This window comes from Falco cherrug, chromosome 3, assembly GCF_023634085.1.
Source record: "Falco cherrug isolate bFalChe1 chromosome 3, bFalChe1.pri, whole genome shotgun sequence".
NCBI classification, from domain to species: Eukaryota; Metazoa; Chordata; class Aves; order Falconiformes; family Falconidae; genus Falco; species Falco cherrug.
In genome coordinates this window covers 106,577,605-106,596,400 of record NC_073699.1, presented here as the reverse complement: position 1 = coordinate 106,596,400, position 18,796 = coordinate 106,577,605, and the positions used below count along the sequence as shown (strand labels likewise).

The 18,796-nt window shown below is 55.4% G+C and overlaps 1 protein-coding gene across 6 annotated transcripts in view; it reads right to left on the bottom strand.

Moving 5' to 3' along the window:
• CHD5 (chromodomain helicase DNA binding protein 5) overlaps window positions 1-18,796 on the bottom strand; it is a 31,559-nt gene that overhangs the window by 12,158 nt on the left and 605 nt on the right. For 2 of the 6 annotated variants that reach the window (XM_055704539.1, XM_055704542.1), the window contains exons 2-18: window positions 17,989-18,119; window positions 13,740-13,919; window positions 13,158-13,276; window positions 12,370-12,608; window positions 10,894-11,018; window positions 8,964-9,087; window positions 6,923-7,089; window positions 6,616-6,834; window positions 5,613-5,822; window positions 5,311-5,522; window positions 3,695-3,826; window positions 3,051-3,159; window positions 2,556-2,747; window positions 2,270-2,470; window positions 1,734-1,871; window positions 1,079-1,200; window positions 293-466 (exon numbers count right to left, since the gene is read on the bottom strand). In XM_055704539.1, the coding sequence (XP_055560514.1) occupies window positions 293-466; window positions 1,079-1,200; window positions 1,734-1,871; window positions 2,270-2,470; window positions 2,556-2,747; window positions 3,051-3,159; window positions 3,695-3,826; window positions 5,311-5,522; window positions 5,613-5,822; window positions 6,616-6,834; window positions 6,923-7,089; window positions 8,964-9,087; window positions 10,894-11,018; window positions 12,370-12,608; window positions 13,158-13,276; window positions 13,740-13,919; window positions 17,989-18,119 (2,794 nt within the window). Of the gene's footprint in view, window positions 1-292; window positions 467-1,078; window positions 1,201-1,733; window positions 1,872-2,269; window positions 2,471-2,555; window positions 2,748-3,050; window positions 3,160-3,694; window positions 3,827-5,310; window positions 5,523-5,612; window positions 5,823-6,615; window positions 6,835-6,922; window positions 7,090-7,287; window positions 7,362-8,963; window positions 9,088-10,893; window positions 11,019-12,369; window positions 12,609-13,157; window positions 13,277-13,739; window positions 13,920-17,988; window positions 18,120-18,796 lie in introns of those variants that run through there. The other 4 variants (XM_055704541.1, XM_055704540.1, XM_055704543.1 and 1 more) reach the window with 4 other exon arrangements.

The window sequence follows — 18,796 nt, the reverse complement described above, 5'->3', positions numbered from 1 at the left end:
AGGGGGTTCAGCATCAGCGTCTTCTCGGTGCCCCCCAGCACTAGCAGTGCCACGCTGACAGCTTGCCGTGCATCAAACGCTTTCTGCTGAGCAGCCAGGACTGCAGAGCCCAGTTTAACCAGGCTGAACACGCTCCCCGGTGCGACACGGAGCGCTCCAGCTCCTCCCGCAGCAGGCCCGAGGACAGCGGGGGGCCTGACCTGTTGGGCCCCAGGGACGCCCCGCCGTGCTGCAGATGAGGTGGGGTGAGGGAAGCTGGCCACCCCACGGGAGCTGCGCTGGAATTACTCACTTCTGCATCTGGCTCAGCTCCACTCTCACGATCAGCTCCGTCTTGGCTGGCATGTTCTTGAACACATCCGCCTTGAGCCGCCGCAGCATGTGGGGACCCAACAGGTCATGGAGTTTTTTGATCTGGTCCTCCTTCGAAATGTCTGCAAACTCCTCCAGAAATCCCTCCAGGTTACTGTGGAAGCAGCCAGAACCACACAGCACTGAGCAATAACAGGACACACCAAAGACATCTGCTTCTTTAAGACTTAAAAACAAGGGCAAAGTTCTCATGGTATACAAGGAGATGACACTCCTGTGCTTGCATCCAAGCAGAGCAGAAGCCAGGCTGAGGAGCCGTGCTGATGGCTGAGGGGAAATCCAGGCTAAATGTGCCGAGGTCTGAACAATTCCCCAAAGTACCTCTGTCTGCTCGGAGACAGGGAAGAGAAGGCAGGCGTCAGCTCCTCACTCTCAAATCTCCCAACCGATAGCAAGGCAACAGCCACCCACAGGACCCCAAAATCCCACGGGAATAAACCCGGGGTCACGTTAAAGGCATGCGTAGCTGTTATGACCACGGGGGCAACAGGCTTTGCTGCCTGCCTGCTGGTGCAGACCGGTGACATTGGCACAGCAGCAACTGGATATGGGGATACGGCAAAGTGGCACAGCAGCCCCATACAGACAGGAGCCCTGGGAAATGGGAGAAGCTCTGCTGAGCCACCCCCCTACCTGGTGAGGGGCCAGGTCCCGGCCACTCGTCCCTTTCGGGGGTGGGGTGGGGGGGGGAACCAGTGCAACTTACTTAAACCGCTCAGGAGTCAGGAAATTGAGCAGGTGGAAGAGCTCTTCCAAGTTGTTCTGGAGCGGTGTCCCAGTGAGCAGCAGCTTGTAATCAATCTTGTAGCTATTTAATACTCTAAAGAACTGGGAAAAGAAATGAGAGGAGGTGAAAAGAGCTCCGAGGAGCCAATTAGTCCCCTGGGGTATCTGCAGATTGTGCCCACAGAGACCTTACAGCCACCACTCCCCCCACTGGGCATGCAAAGCCAGGCTGCAGCTCGCGTGTCCTGCTCCGAGCCATCCCCTCGGAGCACAGGCAGCAAATCCTGAATATCCATGGGTCACACCGCCTGCTGCCTTCAGCGCTGGGGCCTGCGTGAAGGTCCCAGGGGCAGAGAGGAAGGAGAGGGATCAATTCCCTTCCACGACAGCCCATCCAAGGATTATCAGGAGCCAGGCAGGCAGCCAGGCTGCCGCCTCTTCCACCGCTGAAGGATTTTTAATGCCAGAGGATGTTAAAGAAAGCAAATCCACCCAAACACAGGTCCCAGGCAGAACCTGTGCGAGGTGTGGGCATCTTTCAGCTCCGGGGGAGGAAAGCACAGAGCAGCAGACGGCCAGCACTGGGTGTTGCACAGCTGCACCACAAAATTCGCTCACAACCGCCTGCCACCTACTTTGGATTGGTTGTTCTTCAGCCTGTGTGCTTCATCCACCACCAGACAGGCCCACTCTATGGAGCCCAGCACTGCCTGGTCGATAGTGATCAGCTCATAGGAGGTGAGCAGGACATGGAACTTGATCTGGGCTTCCTTCTGGGGGAGCAAGGGAGAGAAAAGCCAGGCTAAGACAGCGGGGACCGGGATGGCCTCCACCTTTGCTGCTGCACATGACTCAAGGAGAAAAGGGGGGGCTGCCTGCACCGTACTGCACAGTACCAGCAGCAGGATTGAGGCACAAGTCGTGTCAGCAGAAAACCTAAACCCATCTGAACGTTAGAACCAAGCAGGGGACTACAGACACCGCAAAGGCTGTGGCAGAAATCTTTCAAGCCCATCACAAACGTCCTGCATTTTTTAACAGTGCCAGCCTCTCTCTTTGGAGAACAGGCAATTAGGGACCTGCCCAACCTCCCTCTCCAGGTTACATTCGCCTCTCTCCCCTCCTTACTGATGGTTAAAGCTACTGGGTATGGCACAGACTTAGCTCCCACCTTCATCCGGAAAACCTTCTTTCCACTCCGGATAGCATTGTCTTCAAAAGAAAATTCATTTTCCCGGATGACCGACCGGCTTTCTTTGTCCCCCGTGTAGGTCACGACATAGAAGTCGGGCGCCCACATCTCAAACTCGCGCTCCCAGTTTATGATGGTGGAGAGAGGGGCACTGACCAGGTACGGCCCTTTCGAGTGGCCCTGCTCAGGGAGACAAAGGCCAAGCTGTTCTCCCCGTACCAAGTGGCTCTCAGCCACCTCGGGGACTGCTGGATGCTCCACTCACCTCCTTGTACAGGGAATACAAGAACACAATAGTCTGCACAGTCTTCCCCAGCCCCATCTCGTCAGCCAGGATTGTATCCGTCCCTTGGGCCCAGGAAAATCTCAGCCAGTTTAGCCCTTCCAGCTGGTAAGGATGGAGCGTGCCCCCCGTGGCATCGATGTACCACGGCTGCTTGTCAAACTTCACCGTAGGCTGAAAAGAGAGAGACACAACACAAAGCAGTGAGAGCCAACTCCTCCTCCTCTCTCTGCGGCCAAGCACATCCCTCTTCAGCCTTGTGACACCCAACAGCCCCCAAAGGGATGCAGACATGGTCCCCAGCACAGCACTGCCCTCATGCTCCTTACAGCGAAGCCACCCCAGAGCTTTCAATGAAAAAAATCCAGGGTCCCCAAAGGAACTAGAGGAGAAAAACGTAACAGAGTGGGGGGGCCAGACAGATGTCCCTCTCTCTGGGCTCACGTGCCATTCACTGTTCCTGCCATTCTTACTCACATCCACGAGAGGTGTTTCTGGAGGTTTTTCCAGCTTCTCCTCTTTCAGCTTTTTCCCTTTCTTGTTCAGCTTCTTCAGAGGGCGCATGTCCTCCCCCAGCATCAACTCCCTGCAACAGCCAGGGAAAAGGCAGATGATGAGCATTCCTCTCCCAGTCCCTGAGCCCAGGGATAGAAATACCTCCCAAACTCCACTGCCTCTCTCCCCACAGGAGCCTTTCTGGCCCAGTTAGCCTGGGCTCTCATGGAGTGTGAATCTTCTCCTCCCAACAGTCCACACAATGTCATCCAAAAAGAACAGCAATCACATCAGAGGGCTGTGGTTTTCCCCCAAAACAGACGGGCAGCTGCACCATGGAGCGTGCCAAGAGCATGAGTACTACAGCAGCATAAATGCAGGGGAAGGGGAGCACAGGCTGGAAAACGACAGGCAGGCAGGATTTCCCAGCAGCCCTGAAATGGCATTTCAGGAGAGCCAGCTTTCTGAAAGTGCTCAGCCACCGCTCTCTGAAGACAGGTCCCCACGAGCAGAGCTGGTGTGTTCAGAAGGGGGGCACCAGCGCCTGCACAGGCTGCCCCAGCTCTGCCTGCCTCTGCCAGGCTGTGGCAGCTCTGCTGTGGTTCCACCGCCCAGCTGGGTCGTACCTGTGGTTCCAGTAAAGGTGTTTGAGGTTTTCATAGTATGGGATGTCTATCTCATCGATCTCCCAGGTGCACTGGTCGTACGGCAGGTCTTTCCACTTGATCAGGTAATGGATGTCTCCCTTTTTATCAAAGCTGTAATGCAGGGCACGAAAAGACTCTCAGTGAAATGACACTTGCCCCCTGGGAAGCAGTTAACCATAACCTGCTTCCATAAAACTGGATGCTTCATCCTCTGCATTTACCTACAGACCACGACACCCAAGCAGAGGTAGGAAAACGTAAAGAAAGTATCAACACTTTCCGGCAGAAATGCCTATTAATCTGCTGCATGTGTTAAATCATTAAGCTTTAAAGGCTGCTCTCTTCCATTCCACTGAACAACCTCATTTTCCCATTTTACCAGCACTGGATGAATACCAGCACTCACTGCTCTATGAAGTTTTGCTTACGCTGAAAAATGAATCGACACACTGCCGAGTCTGATTATATGCCTACAGGGAAAAAACCCTTGCCTCATTAGCAGAGCAACGTAAAGCTCACATGAAAAGTACCCAGGCAGCTAGCTTTATTTTCCGCCAAGCAGCCTTCAAGCAGAGTTGTCGCTTGAAATTTCAGGTTGCCACTTGAAACATAGAAATTCAACAACAAGGTGTCTCTAGCCACTCGATGGAAAAAAAAAAAAAAACAAAACCATCTGCACAGCACATTTCATAGGCAGGAAATTTCTTCCACAGAAAAGAAATGCAAATGTCAAGGCTTCAGCAGGGAGCCAGGCACTTGCTCAGACTCCTCTCCTCGGGCATCGTCCCTATCAGCATCAGCAGGAGGCAAGGAGGAAAAACGTCCGTCTCAGTACGAGCAGTGCACAAATCCCTGCTGGTGCCTCACCTTTGATGTGAGTGCAGCGGGGCTGCGCGGTTTCTGAGAGGAACAAATGACCTACAGAGACATGGGCTGCTGTTCCAAAGAAGTTTAGGTGAGTGGCAGTAGCCACAGGGCACAATCGATGGAAGCAAGACCCATCACAGGGTTGCAGCAGAGATTTATGGAATGATTAGGTTGTAACAGGGACTGAAACAGTATGTCTGGGAAGAGTGGAACAACTCCATGTACCCACCTGGGGGAAAACTTACTGTCTCTATTTTTAACATGCAACACAGCAGAAAGGAAAATAAAGGAAGGTGTCAATTCACTTCTGGCCTTGGCTTCGCCTTGGGAACAAACCCTCAAGGTGACAGAGACCTCCAAACAAGCCAGCAGCTGCTATTCCATCAGCCCAAGATTTTGGCTTTGCAGAAGGATGGCACGAACTTCCCAGCCCTGGGGTGGGGAACTCAACCAAGCATAGAAATCCCGCAGCAGGCCAGCGCAGAGGCTCAGCTACCCGTGCAAACTGGCAAGGCGAGAACCGCGCACAAAGGGAAAACCTGCAGAGAGGCCAGACGCGCTGCTCCAAGCTCCACCTGCGGAGCCCCAGGGAGCGCAGCAGGGCTAACCCTTGCCATTTTCCTCCCTGGCACGCAAGAGCATCGCTCCGCATCAGTGCTAGCAGGGGCTCAGGCACCCTGGCACACACCCTTCCGTGGCCCGTTCCTGGACTGCATGCAGCTCCTCACCTGTGGTTCAGGATGCGGTGGATCATCATCCACTCAGGCTTGATGCCGTAGCGGTAGAACCGCTCCTCCATCTTGGCGTACTGTGGGTCTTTGTTCTTCCGCTTCTCCCTCTGGCTGTCCTCGTCCCCAGAGCCGTAGTCGAAGGCCGGCGGCTCATCCATGTCGTTCTTCCGTTGGTAGTTGCGGTACATCACAGTGTGGTAGAGCTCCAGCTGCGGCAGGAGGGAGTCACGCTCAACCCACGGGTGGTGGGGCAGCAGGCCAGGCAGGGACACAGTGACAATGATGACACACAGGCTCACCTGCAGCTCCTTGACCCAGGAGCAGTGCCAGTAGGAGAGGCCTGCCCACTTCACGAAGAACTCGCGCTCTGGGATCCCCTCCAGCACCTTTGGCGGGGGGAGAGCCAGCTCCGCATCCGAGGTGGGCAGCACAGGCGGGAGTGGGGCAGCCGGTGGCTCCTTCCAGGCCCAGTGCAGGATGCGTTGGACTTTGCCCTTCAAGGGAGGGCACTGGGGATAAAAAAGCAAACAAGCAAGAGCACAGAGTTTAAGGTGAGCCCCTGTCAGGGGCCTCGGGGAGCAGGGTAGACCTGGAGGGCAGAAGGGGTCTCGCAATGCCAAGCAGATGGCAGCCGTCCCAAGCGCAGCGGGAAAAGCACAGCCAGGGCTCTGGGGAGCATGCCGGCACAGCCTGTGCCAAAAAACGGTGCCACAGTGAAAGCCCTGGGGCAGAGAGCGACGACGGATTCACCCCTGGCCATGGGGAGCCAGGTGTGACCTGAATCATCCAGGCCCTGGCTGTGTCTATCTCACCCCGCAAACAGGGCCAGCGCCCCTTGGCACACGCAAGGTGCTGCCCAGGTCCTGGGCCCAGCTGCTCCATTGCTGTTTCTAACGGGGTGGACAGAAAGGAGACACAGAGGGTGGGCAGGGGTTGTGGCCACCAAGAAGTGTCCACAACACTGGTGCATCCCCATGGAGATGGTCTTGCCACCACCTCTAAACAGGCCATGCATCGAATGGGGCTTGACAGCCCATCTAAAAACTGGCCAGAAGACACCAGCCGGCAGCCCCCACGGGGAGACAGTGCAGGCGGCAGAGCTGTCTGGGTCCCCTGGGTGCACGCAACCGGCAGGTAGTGCTCCCCAAGGGAGGGGGTCTGTGGCACGGGGCAGGACACAGCCCGGCAGCAGGACACGGGGAGAGGGTGAGAGGGGCAGCGGTGGCCAGGAGACCCACTGCCAGGCTGGGCGGGTGCGGGAGCAGGAGCAGGGACGGGGCGAGGAATGCTGGTAACACTCACTGTACAGCGAGGGCAGAGCCATTCACCGTTTGGTATTTCTGGCAGCGGTGGGTTCAGGCAGTGCAGGTGGTAGGAGGACGGGCAGGTGTCACAGCACAGCAGCTCCCCTCCGTCCTTACAGACACGGCAGAACTCCATGTGGTCATCCTCCTCCTCCTCGCCACCTTCTTCCTCCTCCTCCTCCTCCTCCTTTGGCTCCCACTGGATGCCCTCCTTCTCCTGGGAAAGCACAGCCAGTGTAACGCCGGGGGTTTCCACTGCCCACCCACTCATCCGCTTGCACCCACGGGGCCCCGACCCCACTCACACAGTGGGGGCAGCTCCACTTGCCCTCAGGGGCCTTCTCCAGCTCAGGGTCCAGGCAGACAAGGTGGTAGGCACGCGGGCAGGTATCACACAGGATGATCTCTCCTCCCTGCTGGCACACCTCACAGTAGTCCTGGTGGTCCGTCTCGTAGCCGTCCCCTTCTTCGACTGCAAGCAAGGGACAGGCACACAGTCAGAGGGACGGCAGAGCTGCCTGCTCTCCCGGGAGGGAACAGGACACTTGCTCCTCTACGATATGGTTAAGGAAATAAGGAAAGCGTTTCGCCTCAGACCCCTCCTGTTACGTCCCCCTACCTCTCTGTCCCTCAGCACCACAGTTCATCTTTGCACACAGCATCATCTCACCTCTGTCTCTCTTTCTCTCTCCACACTGTATCATCCTTTGGTTCCTTCAGGCTCTCAATGGAGAATGCCAGAACCTGGAGAGGTTGCAAGGGAGGCCAGTCAGAGAAACCTCCCCAGGTACCAGCGCCACCAACTGCAAACGCACCATGCAAGGGTGACACGGCCGAGGAGGAGGACTCCTCTCCTGGGACTACTCTGCTCTTCCTGGGTGCTCACTGGCGCAGAGGCAGGAGCTCTCTCAGCTCAGCGCGAACGGGAAGAGGAAGGGAGGGACAAAGTCTTGTAAGCATCGAAACAGCTCATCTCGATTCCCAGCTCTGCCACAAACTCCTGGCACAGACCTATGACCTTCCGCTCCTCCAGCACACGGCAGGGGCTGCCCAGCTCCGCCACCAGTACCCTCATACAGCAGCAAGCTGGGACAAGAAGCAATGCCCCTCACAGGCAAAACATGGAGCCAGCCGGCCGGCCCTGCCTTGTTGACCGATGGAGGGGGCTGGCCAGCATCACGCCCTAACCGTCCCCCAACCCAGAAGCCGCCCTTCCATTTGTCAGAAGCAAAAACCCATCAGCAAAGCTAAGAAGCCAAAGGATGCACCTGGATCTGAAGCATCTCATCCCGAATGAGGACACAAGGTGGAAAGGCAGTGCGCGTCCTGCAGCGGCACAGGAGGCGGAGATGGCATGGGAAGCCTGGCAGGGCAGCACCAAGCCCTGGCAGTCCCTGCCGGTGCTGAGCCAGCGCGGCACAGGGGGGCTGCTCTCAACAGCAGCACAGGGACGGAGACGCCATCGTGCAGAATCCACCCACAGCCCTCCACAAGGGACGGGATGAAGGAACAGACACACAAACACGGCCACGCAGCTGCTGGGAGCCCCTGACAGATGCTTCCCACTGCTATTTGCATGACTCCGTCTTCCTACATTGCTACCACAGACCTACCGCCTGCTGCTGCCTGGCTGCACATCTCACACAGACAAAAAATCCCTCGTCTTAACACTTTCTCGCCCACAGCCTGCTCTGCTCCGCCAGGAGCTTGCCACAAGCCCCGTCTCTCCAGGGGCTGCTCCTCAGAAAATCACTTCCCTGGAAGCCCCACGAATTCTGGAACTTTGCTGCTAGAGGACAAATCCTGGCAGGACCACACGTGCAGGGAGGGTGCCAACTGCCCACGCTGCCCGTGACACATCCCGGTGCCCAAATTGCAGGCAGGGTCCCGGGGCGGGCAGGGGGCTTGGCCACCCTGGGTGGCTGGGGCTATGCACAAGCAGCAAGGCAGGGTGGGTGGGCTTTGGGAGCCACAGCACCACGGCAGGGCAGCACACCAGCACCACGACTCTCCCAGAGCAGTGCCACAGAGCTGGCTTGGGCGCAGATGAGCCCCAGGACAGAACAGCCCTGCTGCCAGGCTGCTCCGCCACCACAGGCGCTGTGGGAGTGAGCCGGCAGCCCGTGGCAGGATCTGCTTGCTGCCTTCTGGCAGGCAGGAGCCCACCAGCAGCAGGGCCCGGACGCCAAGAAAGCACCTCGCATTCCACGAACACAGACAAGCACAAGCACGTCCTCTCCCACCGAGCAAGCGCCAGACATGGCCTGGAGCTGCAAAGGCCAGGAAAGCACCAGCTGAAGAGGGAAATCCAAACAGAACAGGAACAGAGTACAAAGGATGGCCTACTCCTCTTTTTCTTTCTCCTCCTCTTCCCTCTCTTCCCCAGGCCAGCCGAGCACTCGGAGCGCACTGAGGAGCTGTTGATGCTGGCACTGTCGAAGTCGGATTCCTCCCGTTCCTCCTCTTCGCTCTGCAGAGGATAGAACCAAAGCACGCACAGTCCAAGCACTGGCATCGCAGCGGCTGCTCCCAGAGATCGCCGCTCTGCAGCAGAACAAGCCCCCAGAAAGCCACATAAACCCGTGTGGGATCATCGGCTGTGCTCCTCGGGGCACGCTGCCTCCCACCGAACAGGCCAGACAGAGCAGCAGGGAGGGTGGCAGCACGAGCACGCTCCTGGCACCACCAGACGGGGTTCAGAAGAGTGTGTCACGAGGTGTTAGGAAGCAGGGAAATCTCCTCTATCAGATCGATGTCCCAGCCAGGCAATCAATAAGGGCAGAGCTGGACTATGGCTAGAGCCTGAAGGCAATTACCTTGCAGTGCTCAACCCAGCACAGGGACAGCTCACCCACTTCACGGCACCATCAATGTGCAATCAACGAGCAAATCTCAGAGCACCTTTAAAACACATAAATGTGTCAAGTCCCTGCTCAGGCTCCCTGACAAGAGTTGGGCTCTGGGTTTCCCCTGCAGCCTGCCACCTCCACTAGCAGGGGGTGCAGAGATACCACATGGCGCAGCCAGCCAGGCATGTTGGGAAGGCTCAGCACCTTGCAGGCAGCAGCCAGCTGCAAGAACCCGCTGCTGTGACAATGTTATCCCGAGTGCAGGCACCTGCAAGGCAGACATGCTGGGGGACAACACCCTACTCCCACTTCTGTGCAGTCAGGGGCTCCCTTCTCCACTGCTTGGCAAAACTTTGCTCCCTCTCTCTCTCAACACCTGTTTCAGCTTGTGTCAGCCTGTTTGTGGGTGTGCACACAGGCAATCACACTTGACCTTCCTTAAAACATGAAAGGAGTTAAACAAGCCCAGCATGCAATGACATCAAAACATAGCAACGTCTGAATTCTTATTCCAAAGACTTATGCGAGCATGCAAATCAGGGATTTGCTATGAGTCAGGTGCTTAGCGCTCTAGCTGCAGGAGCAAGCCCAAGCTCTTTGTAACTCTCACAAAGGCGAATGTACAGATCTAGAGTGCACCCAGAGATGGGATTAATTTTTTGTGATGTGCAATTGCAAAAATACAGCATCAAGAATCTGTATCACATTCTTCCTCTCGCTTCAGCCTCTGATGCACAAAGGTATTTACAAACAGGTTGTGTCATGTGAACTAGAGCTGGCGAGTCAGCGAGCTCCAATAAGGTTGAACTAACAGGATTTTGATCAATAATATTATCAAGACCTACAAGAGTTCCACCCCTATTCAGTAGCTATTTGAGAGATTTATTATTTGCAGTGCTCTGCTATTTTTTAAAATGCACCTGATATTCATGTGCTGACAAGGGCAGAGCACTGAAACCGTGGTAGAGCCCTGTTGCCATGCTCTTAATGGGAAGCTCCAGTACCCCTGGGCTACATTGCAGGATCACAGATGCCTGAAGGCAGGCTACACTAATGCAATTAAAGCATTTGGTAATTCTTTTTGACGCACAGTTCAGCTGGAGCGCAAGCCCCAAAGAATTCCCTTGCAAATGAAATCTGAACTCATGGCATTACAAACCTCATCACTGAAAGCAAATGCAGTTACATGATTTTAACAGAAATTGCACCCAGGCACGATGTCTTTACAACTCTGAGCCTGGACACAGCTCTCTATCAAAAGGACAAACGAACGTGCTGGTCAGACACTGCTGCCTCGCAGAGGGGCACAAACAAGGCTGCGACACCGCTGCAAGAGGGAGGCTCCTAGGGGGAGGGCTCATCCCAGCACGTCCCTGCCACAGCCCCCCACAACAAAGGCCAACGCAGAGAAAGTGGCGCAGACTTACAGAGGAGCCCTTTTTCCTTTTGCTGGGGATTCCTCCAAACCGGAATTTCAAGCCTGCCATCTTCTTCCCCTTCCCCTTTTTCTTCCCATCTTTGGAGCCCTTGATTTTCTTCCGCACACCTGGACCTGGAGAAACAGAAGATTTGTTTGGCATTCTGCAAACAAACTCGACTCCCAAATCACCCCTCACCCCCACCCCAGGATTTACAGGGAAGATGAGAGAGCACTGGGGACCACGGGGAGCAGGGCAGCGGCTAGCCCCAGCCACAGAGCATGGCCTTGGGAGCAAAGGGCTGCACACCCAGACCCACTGCTTGCCAAGAACTGGGGGAGGAAAGCATATGCCCTGGGATCCAGGAGAGGGACCAGAGCCCCCCAGAGCACACGGCTACAAACACCAACCAGGGACTCAGGGGTCTGCAAGGCAGGGAGAAGAGGCAGCCATGGAGAGGCAGGAACGTTGCTGCGCTGAGCCTGCCAGGAGGGAGGGCTGTTGCAGCTGTACTCTTGGTCAGCTGCCAGCTCCGAGCTGCTTGTTTAAAACCTCCCAAGGCATCAGGAACTGACAACTGCACAAGTGGAACAGCAACCTTACCGAGGAGGAACACAGTGCAAACAAAAGGAGACCCCTCCCTTTCCCACTACTGCCCAGCTTCTGCAGCGACTCCCACAGCCCCCTGCAAGCATGGGGAAAGCAGCAGCAACCTGCTGTCAGAAACAGGAAAACGTTTGCAGCAGGAGACCCCCTTCAATACAAACCAGGCTATTTTCACAGGAACTACTGCAAATCTATACAGTTAGCTCACTCTTTGCAAGTGGGCTTTGAAGACAGTCAACTTCCACCCAGCTGCCAGGAGGATATATCCTTTATTATGAAAAAGAGCCACAGCCTTGCTGCCACTGCCTTTCCATCACAGAATTCCTTGATGTCTCAGAGACAAAACGCCTGGCTTGACTGCCGAACAGTGTGTGTTCATGTGGCCAGACCATACCTGCCCTGCCAACACACCTCCACCCTAGTCTTGCTAACCTACAAATCCCCTTCAGCTTGGACACTGGACTCTGAGCATACTGCTGTTTCTGGAGAGCTTTACAACCGTGCAGAATCCCCCAGGAGAGAAGCTGGCATAGAAATACATGTCCCAATCACTTATTAAAAACATAGGAATGAAGTTATGCATGAATTGCCACAAACTGCCAAAAGTCCAGAATGTCCAGGGGCTGCCAGAGTGATCTGGCATGGCTCACAAACCACAACCCCTCTAGGACTTCTGCAAGGGAAAAAGGAAGTTGCAGATACACCTCTGGCCCTACCTTCACCTCCCTGGTTTGCTGAAGTGTGTCTCCTGCCTGGAGATGCTTTCCCACCTCCACCAGCCTGAAGACGCAGCTGGCTAGCACTGCAGGCCCAGCAGGCACACAGCTTGCCACCAATGAGCACAGCCCCTCCGCTCAGCCCACCGCAGTTGGCACCTACCCTTGCCCTCCTTGGTCTTGGCCTTCCTGACGACAGTGGGCAAGGCAGCCTGCTGGGGGCTGGCAGCAAGCGGTGGGGTGACAGTGACGGTCTCCACAGCTGCAGCAATGGCCGCTGCTGCCGCTGCTGCCGAGCTGCCCTTGAATGGGTTGTTGGCACTGAACTCCCGCCACTTGGCACCGAGCACAGTCATCATCTTGGACATGGGGATCTTGGGGTTCTTCTTGGCAATCAGAGGCCTGCAGGGAAGGGCAGAGGGAGAACCAGGTGATAACAGAAACACTTCGCTGTGCATCCACTCCTGCGTATTGTGCGCTGGTACTTCAGCCCAAGAAATACACCAGCGGTGCCCGCCTCACACAGCAGCAGGCTGCTCTGGTCCTCTGGGAGCAGCTCCCTTGGAAAGGCAGCAGCAACTAGAGGTTTCTGAAACAAGTACATATACAAAAGGGGGCCCACCTAAACTTCCTCAGAGACCCGCTTCTGAAATGCCTGTTGTGTTTTGGATGGTTCATAGTGTGAGCAAAAATGCATTATCACTTTTCGCACAAAACGTTTCAAATAAGCGCATGCACAAAATGAGGTTTTGGGGAGAGGGAGAGACAAACACTTCAGCTGTCTTCCAGTCAATCCTGCACTAAAATGGCATCTCAAGGACCAACTCACATGGGGAGAGGCAACAAGGAGCTCACAGTGCAGAACTGACTTCACAACTTCACCTGCTTGACTGAGCAACACCCAAACCTCAACCACCACACAAGGCCCCGTCCAGACCAACAGTATCCTACCTGAGGAACTGGCTGAAAGCCTTGTAATTAGTCAGAGTATGATAATCTTCTTCTGAGAAAACATAATCTACATCATCAAGGCCCCATTCTTCCATCAGCTGGGCTGAGCTCTTGGGCTCCTGTAGATTTACAGAGAGATCGTTAACGTAAATGACTGCAGCTCTGCAGATGAGCAGCACATGGCTGGGTCCGTCACATGCTCCATATCAAATGCTCTCCCTAGTCAGCAATGCACAGGGATCCGTTTCTGTGATTTAAAAAACAGAGCACGCACATGGCTTAACAAATTAATGCTTCACAGGCTTCCAAGAAGGAAATTAACGTGGCACCATCCAAATGCTCCCCATACCATGGAATACAACACAAAGCCTCAGCAGGTGTCATATCTAAACAAAACTCAATTTCTCTCTGCATGCAAGACAACAACAGAAAAATACAACCTTTCCTCTCCCAGTCATTCACCTGCAATTCCACCTGCAAACCCAGGGCAAGCTCCTCTGAACGAGGTAACTCACAAGTATCTGGCCACACCCTGAGGTCTCATGCTCTAGCACCAGCTCAGGATAAAGGAATCTTCGGTACCTTTAGAACTCCATCCTCATTGTCATCCTCCTCTTCATCCTTCTTCTTCCGTTTTGGCTTTTTCTCCTTCTTGTCCTTCAGTTTTTTCTTCTTCTTTTTGTTGGGTGAATAGTCACTCCCTTCACTCTCAGATTTCTCCTCAATCTCCTCTTCATTGTCTGACATTTCATCATTGCTGCCCTAAAACAGAAAGTGACAGTGGAGAAAGAGCAGGGCCTCCCCCGCCCCCTCCCCCCACTCTCTTCCAACAAACCCTCCCAGCCAGCACAAAGCCACTGCTGTTACCAGCCATAGTCAACCCTCTCTCAAATAACCCTGCCGTTAAGCTGTGGGGCTGAGGAAAAACACCACGCAAAGCAGATTCAGGAACAGCAAGAAGCGCCTGACCACAGCAGAGCAGACAGAAAGAAATCCTTGGGTTATTTGAACTGTTTTGTCAGGGCAGTTCTGTGATCCCTGGCCAACCTTCTGCCCCAAGTCCCCATCTGTAAACAGAGCCATTCCCTCCCTCCATTCCAGCAGCACTATGAACATATCCGCTCACACAAGGCAACCCATGCCTGAGGGAAGTGCCAGAAACCAGAGGAGAAGGTTACACAATAAAGAGGAAACTCTGTTTTGGAAAAGCTTGTCTAGACCAAGGTATACAGAATGGAAAGTTTATGCTTTTGCCTCAAGACTTACTCACCAAAAGAGGCAAGAGAAATGAGCCACAGCCATGCAGATGGAAGCCTGCTTGGCCTCCATATTGTAATGTGCTCCTCTGAAAGCACCCAGATGCTGCAATAGCACAGCAGCCAGGGACCACTGCAGTGAGCAGTGGCACAAACAGAAAACCAGGAGACAGAAAGGCAAGTAAGTGAACATGCACATTAAAAACAGCTGCGTAGTAAAGCAAAGAGCAATGCCTCTGAGAGGCGGCTAACTGCTCTGCTAAAAAATCCCAAACTGTCAGACACACAACACCCTGGCAACATTTTTGACTGATATAGCACGGGTAATATACAACGTTCTGTCCTGTGTTTATTTTAGTTTTACATGGATAAGGTTGCATTCTTCTACCACAGTGTAAACAGCTAAGAAACTAAACAAAAGGAAGAGCAGATCTCTTCAGTCATGTGCAGCATTTTAGCTCAGACAGGTATCGTGCTAGGGTTTTGCTTTGTCGTTGTTTTCTTTTTCTGCCCAGCTGGGCACTATGTGCTGCAGTCAAAATGTGTGACTGCAGGAGGATTTCAGCTGACACATGAACAAAGCAGTCCTGGTGGGTGCACAGACAGTCTTGAAGGGTGCATGAGTGCAGAGTAAGTCAGGTGAGCCTGGATGCGTTCCCTCACTTTCTGAGACAAGCAGCTACATGACGCTTCCCATCTCCAGCAGAGCCTTGGTCACACACAGCTTCGGCAGCAACCTGAGCCAACTGCTAGATAGTTGGTGGATGCATCCTGCTCCCCCACAGCCAGCGGGAACTAGGCTCAGATGGCCACACCAAGCTGGGGAGAGCTAGAGTGGAGACTGGTCAGGTGGAATTGAGCTTTCTATCTGGAAGAGAGACCACAACGCGCTGCACAACACCGACAGCGACCACGTTACCACGCTAAGGAATGCCGCCGCCTGCTGGGTGGAGCACTCGGGTCCCAAGGGAGCCTGCGAGAGGACATGTGCGTTGGGGCCTCCCTCCGCCGCACCCGGAGCGCTCCGGCCACGGACGGCACAGCCCGCCCGCCGGCGTGCGGAGCAGCTCCAGGGCGCAGCGGGAGGCTGTGGCACCGGCAGCGCTCGGCCTCGGGCCCAGCACCGTGGGCGGCGCTCGACCTCAGCACCACGGACAGCGCCCGGCCTCCGCCCCACGGGCGGCGCTGGATCGCAGCACCATGGACAGCGCCCGGCCCCGGGCTCAGCACCACGGACAGCGCTCGGCCCCGCCAGCCCCAGCCCGGCCTAGCTGCCGCCGCCGCTACCGGCCCCTCCGCGCCCGGCCCCCCTGCCCGGCAACCAGACTTTATCTTAACGCCCAAAAGCACCAGCTGCCGAGAAACACTTTCACCCAGCCGCCATTACGGACTCATGGTCCTTCTCGGTTCGGAACAAACCGAGCCTTTCCTTCAGCAGGGTTATAAACAGTTGTCATTTGGCATGGAATAATTGGTTGTCATGGTAACTGCCGCAGTACAGGTCGAAATCCCCCCTCTCTGCTCCCTTCGCTGACAAGGGCCTTCATCTCCATACACTGAGGTTCTAACCGCAGTCTGGTTATTTCATGCAGATTTTTCCAGGGGTTTGCAGCATCCATTCCTGCACCAGGGCTCCCGCCAGCGCCACCGCAAACACGACGAGTTCCACTGCAGCTAGTGCAGGCGCAAGTGCAGCACGGCAGTGCTCCTGCCCCACACTCCAACGGCAAAACCACAGGGGACTACAGGGCACCTGTCAGTTGTAGCACAGGCACTGGGCCCCACATTGCAGGCTTCCACCTCACTCCCACTGACCAACAGCAGGGGGAAATCCATGCACCCCACAAAACTCCTAAGGAGGGGTTTAGGAAAAGGAACCCACATTCAAGGTCCCCCCATCTTTTATCTTCTCATCCTAAAGGCAGTCTGGGTGCTGCTCGGTGCCTACTGACAGCTACAGCACCAGCTTCACACTGGCTTAGATGGACAAGGGAACAGTCTCCCACACGCGGAGCTGAGGTTGGTTAAAACTGCCCACACAAGGCATTAATGACAAAAAGTAGCACACTCAATACTCAGCCTGCTATTTTCTCCCCACCTCCAGTAAGGGAACAGTCAGACTCAGCACAAACTGTACACATTGCTACATTGACAGAAAATTAACAGAGATCAAAGCACCACGAGGTTTTATTTTATTTTGCATCTCCCCAGAAAAACAGCACAGGCAAAAAATGCACCCAGTGATGGAAGAGGCAGGGCCTGAGCCAGCTTTGCGTGGTATCCGCAGACAACACCACCATGCCCCTGAAGGAAAAAAAGCCCTCCTTGGGGCCACAACTTCTGCAAAAGGCTGGCAGGATGGAATTGGCTTTCTTTAAAGCAGCAGCTCATCATGCTCCCATCAGCAGCTCATCATGCTCCCATCAGCAGCAAAAGCACTGAAAAAAACCACACCACCTCATCCAGCCAATCTGTTCTTAGATCCCACAGGGAGCAGCTGGAGGAGGGGATGACCAGAGTCGCTCAGCATCGTTCAGCCCTGCTTTGGCAAGGGAAGGGGTGGGGATGCATCTAGTTGTCCTAGGTGAGTGACTTCTCCCCAGCCACAGCATCACTGGGGAAGGAAGGGGGACGAGGAACCTCTCTGCCGTTCACCCTTTCTTTCCAGAAGCCTATTGGCACCTACTCAGCGAGAGGGCCAGCACACAAGATGGCTGCTCCTGTCCTCACACCCAGCACTGCCCAGGGATGAGAGAGCGAGTGGCAGAGCCCGCACGGCACAATGTGGCAGCGAGCTCTGCTCCTGTGCCACGCCATGTCTGAGCCAAGTGCCCTGGCAGAGCACACGCAGAGCCAGCCAGCCTTCCCAGCCAGACAGAGGACCCCCAGCGCAGCCTCAGTAAGGCCTGGTCCTTGAGCATACAATGCCTCATCTTTGTTTTCCTACAGAAGGCCAAATCCTAGAAACCCCTACACCAACTCGCTTGCAAAACACCCTGGACAAGTATGGCTGACACTAATGTCCACAGAAAACTCCAAGTCCTGCCCCAGTCATGCCCCCTGTTCACACCTCCCTCCTCAGAAACACGAGCTCCAGCCACCACATCGGTACAGGACATGCCAGAAAGATTTCCTGCCTGTCCCCAGAGACAGCAGCAAGGAGGTGCTGCACTGCAGCACAGGCAGGAGGGCTTCAACATACCGTTGCATGCATCAACATCATGCATCAACATTGGATGAAGCCGAGCCCCTCCCGAGGGGGCGGGCAGCCAGAGAGCTGCCAGAAGGCACGGTGGCCACTTCTCCCCACAGCTGCTCTCCAGAGACTGCTTGGAGGGCAGACTTCCAGCCCAGACAATCTGAGCTGGACAAGAACCACTCATGCCCTGGCTCTGGGTCACCTCCCAAGGCCAGGAGAGCACCTACTTGATGAGGGAATGCGCAGACAACGCTCCCCCTTTCCATCTACCAACAGCGGAGAGGTGCTTGACAGCAACCGTTGGCACCATGAGCAGCCTGCCTCTGTGCCATGGCTGAGGAGCCCCCCAGCCCAGTATGCGAGCATGTAGTGTTACCTCCTTCTTCCTCCGTTTGATTTTGGCAGCCTTGCTGTCTTTCAGCTTCTTGGATTTCTTTTTTTTCTGCACAGCAACTTGTTCTTCCACAAAAAACTCATCCAGTCCTTCCAGCACCCCGTCATCATCTTCTGGGGACAAAAGGCACAGCTCACGCGGGCAGATGGCACGGGCACACGGGGCGCCACGCTCACGTTCATCTGAGCAGAGGAGCACACCCCAGCAGCAGCATCAGGCCATGAGAGATGGAGCTCTACGGCCTCTCCTGGAGACACCCACACGGGCAGATGATCCGCTGCTGCGCCTCGAGGGATCATTGGCAGACCCCTGCCCCAGCACTCCTGGCACCCAGCTCCCCACTGCCACCGCACGTCAACACCCCAGGTTTTGCCACCCTGTGTTTTGCCCCCGGGAGATGGGGGCATGGGGAAGCCCCCACACGCTGCTTGCTCTCCCTGATCTGGGTCCGCAGGTAACTGGGGAGCAGCAGGCTTCTCCCTTTGGGATCTGCAAGGAAAGCCCACCGAGAGACACAAGGGAAGGCGGACGAAGGGAAGGCTTTGTGCGGACGATGGGTGCCAGGGCTCACCCAAGGTTGGTTTGCTGTAGCTCTGTGCTGGGGGAGCACCGCTGGCACGCGGCTGGGCTGCACGCACCAGCTCAGGGACCCTTTCCACACCCACCACCACCTTCCCATCCCTGTTTTCTCCCCAAACCCAGCCCGCAGCGATCCCGCTGCTGCCCTGTCCATCCCCACAAGGCCAACGCCAGGATGTTTATTTTGCGTTTCTGAGCTCACCCAGCAGCA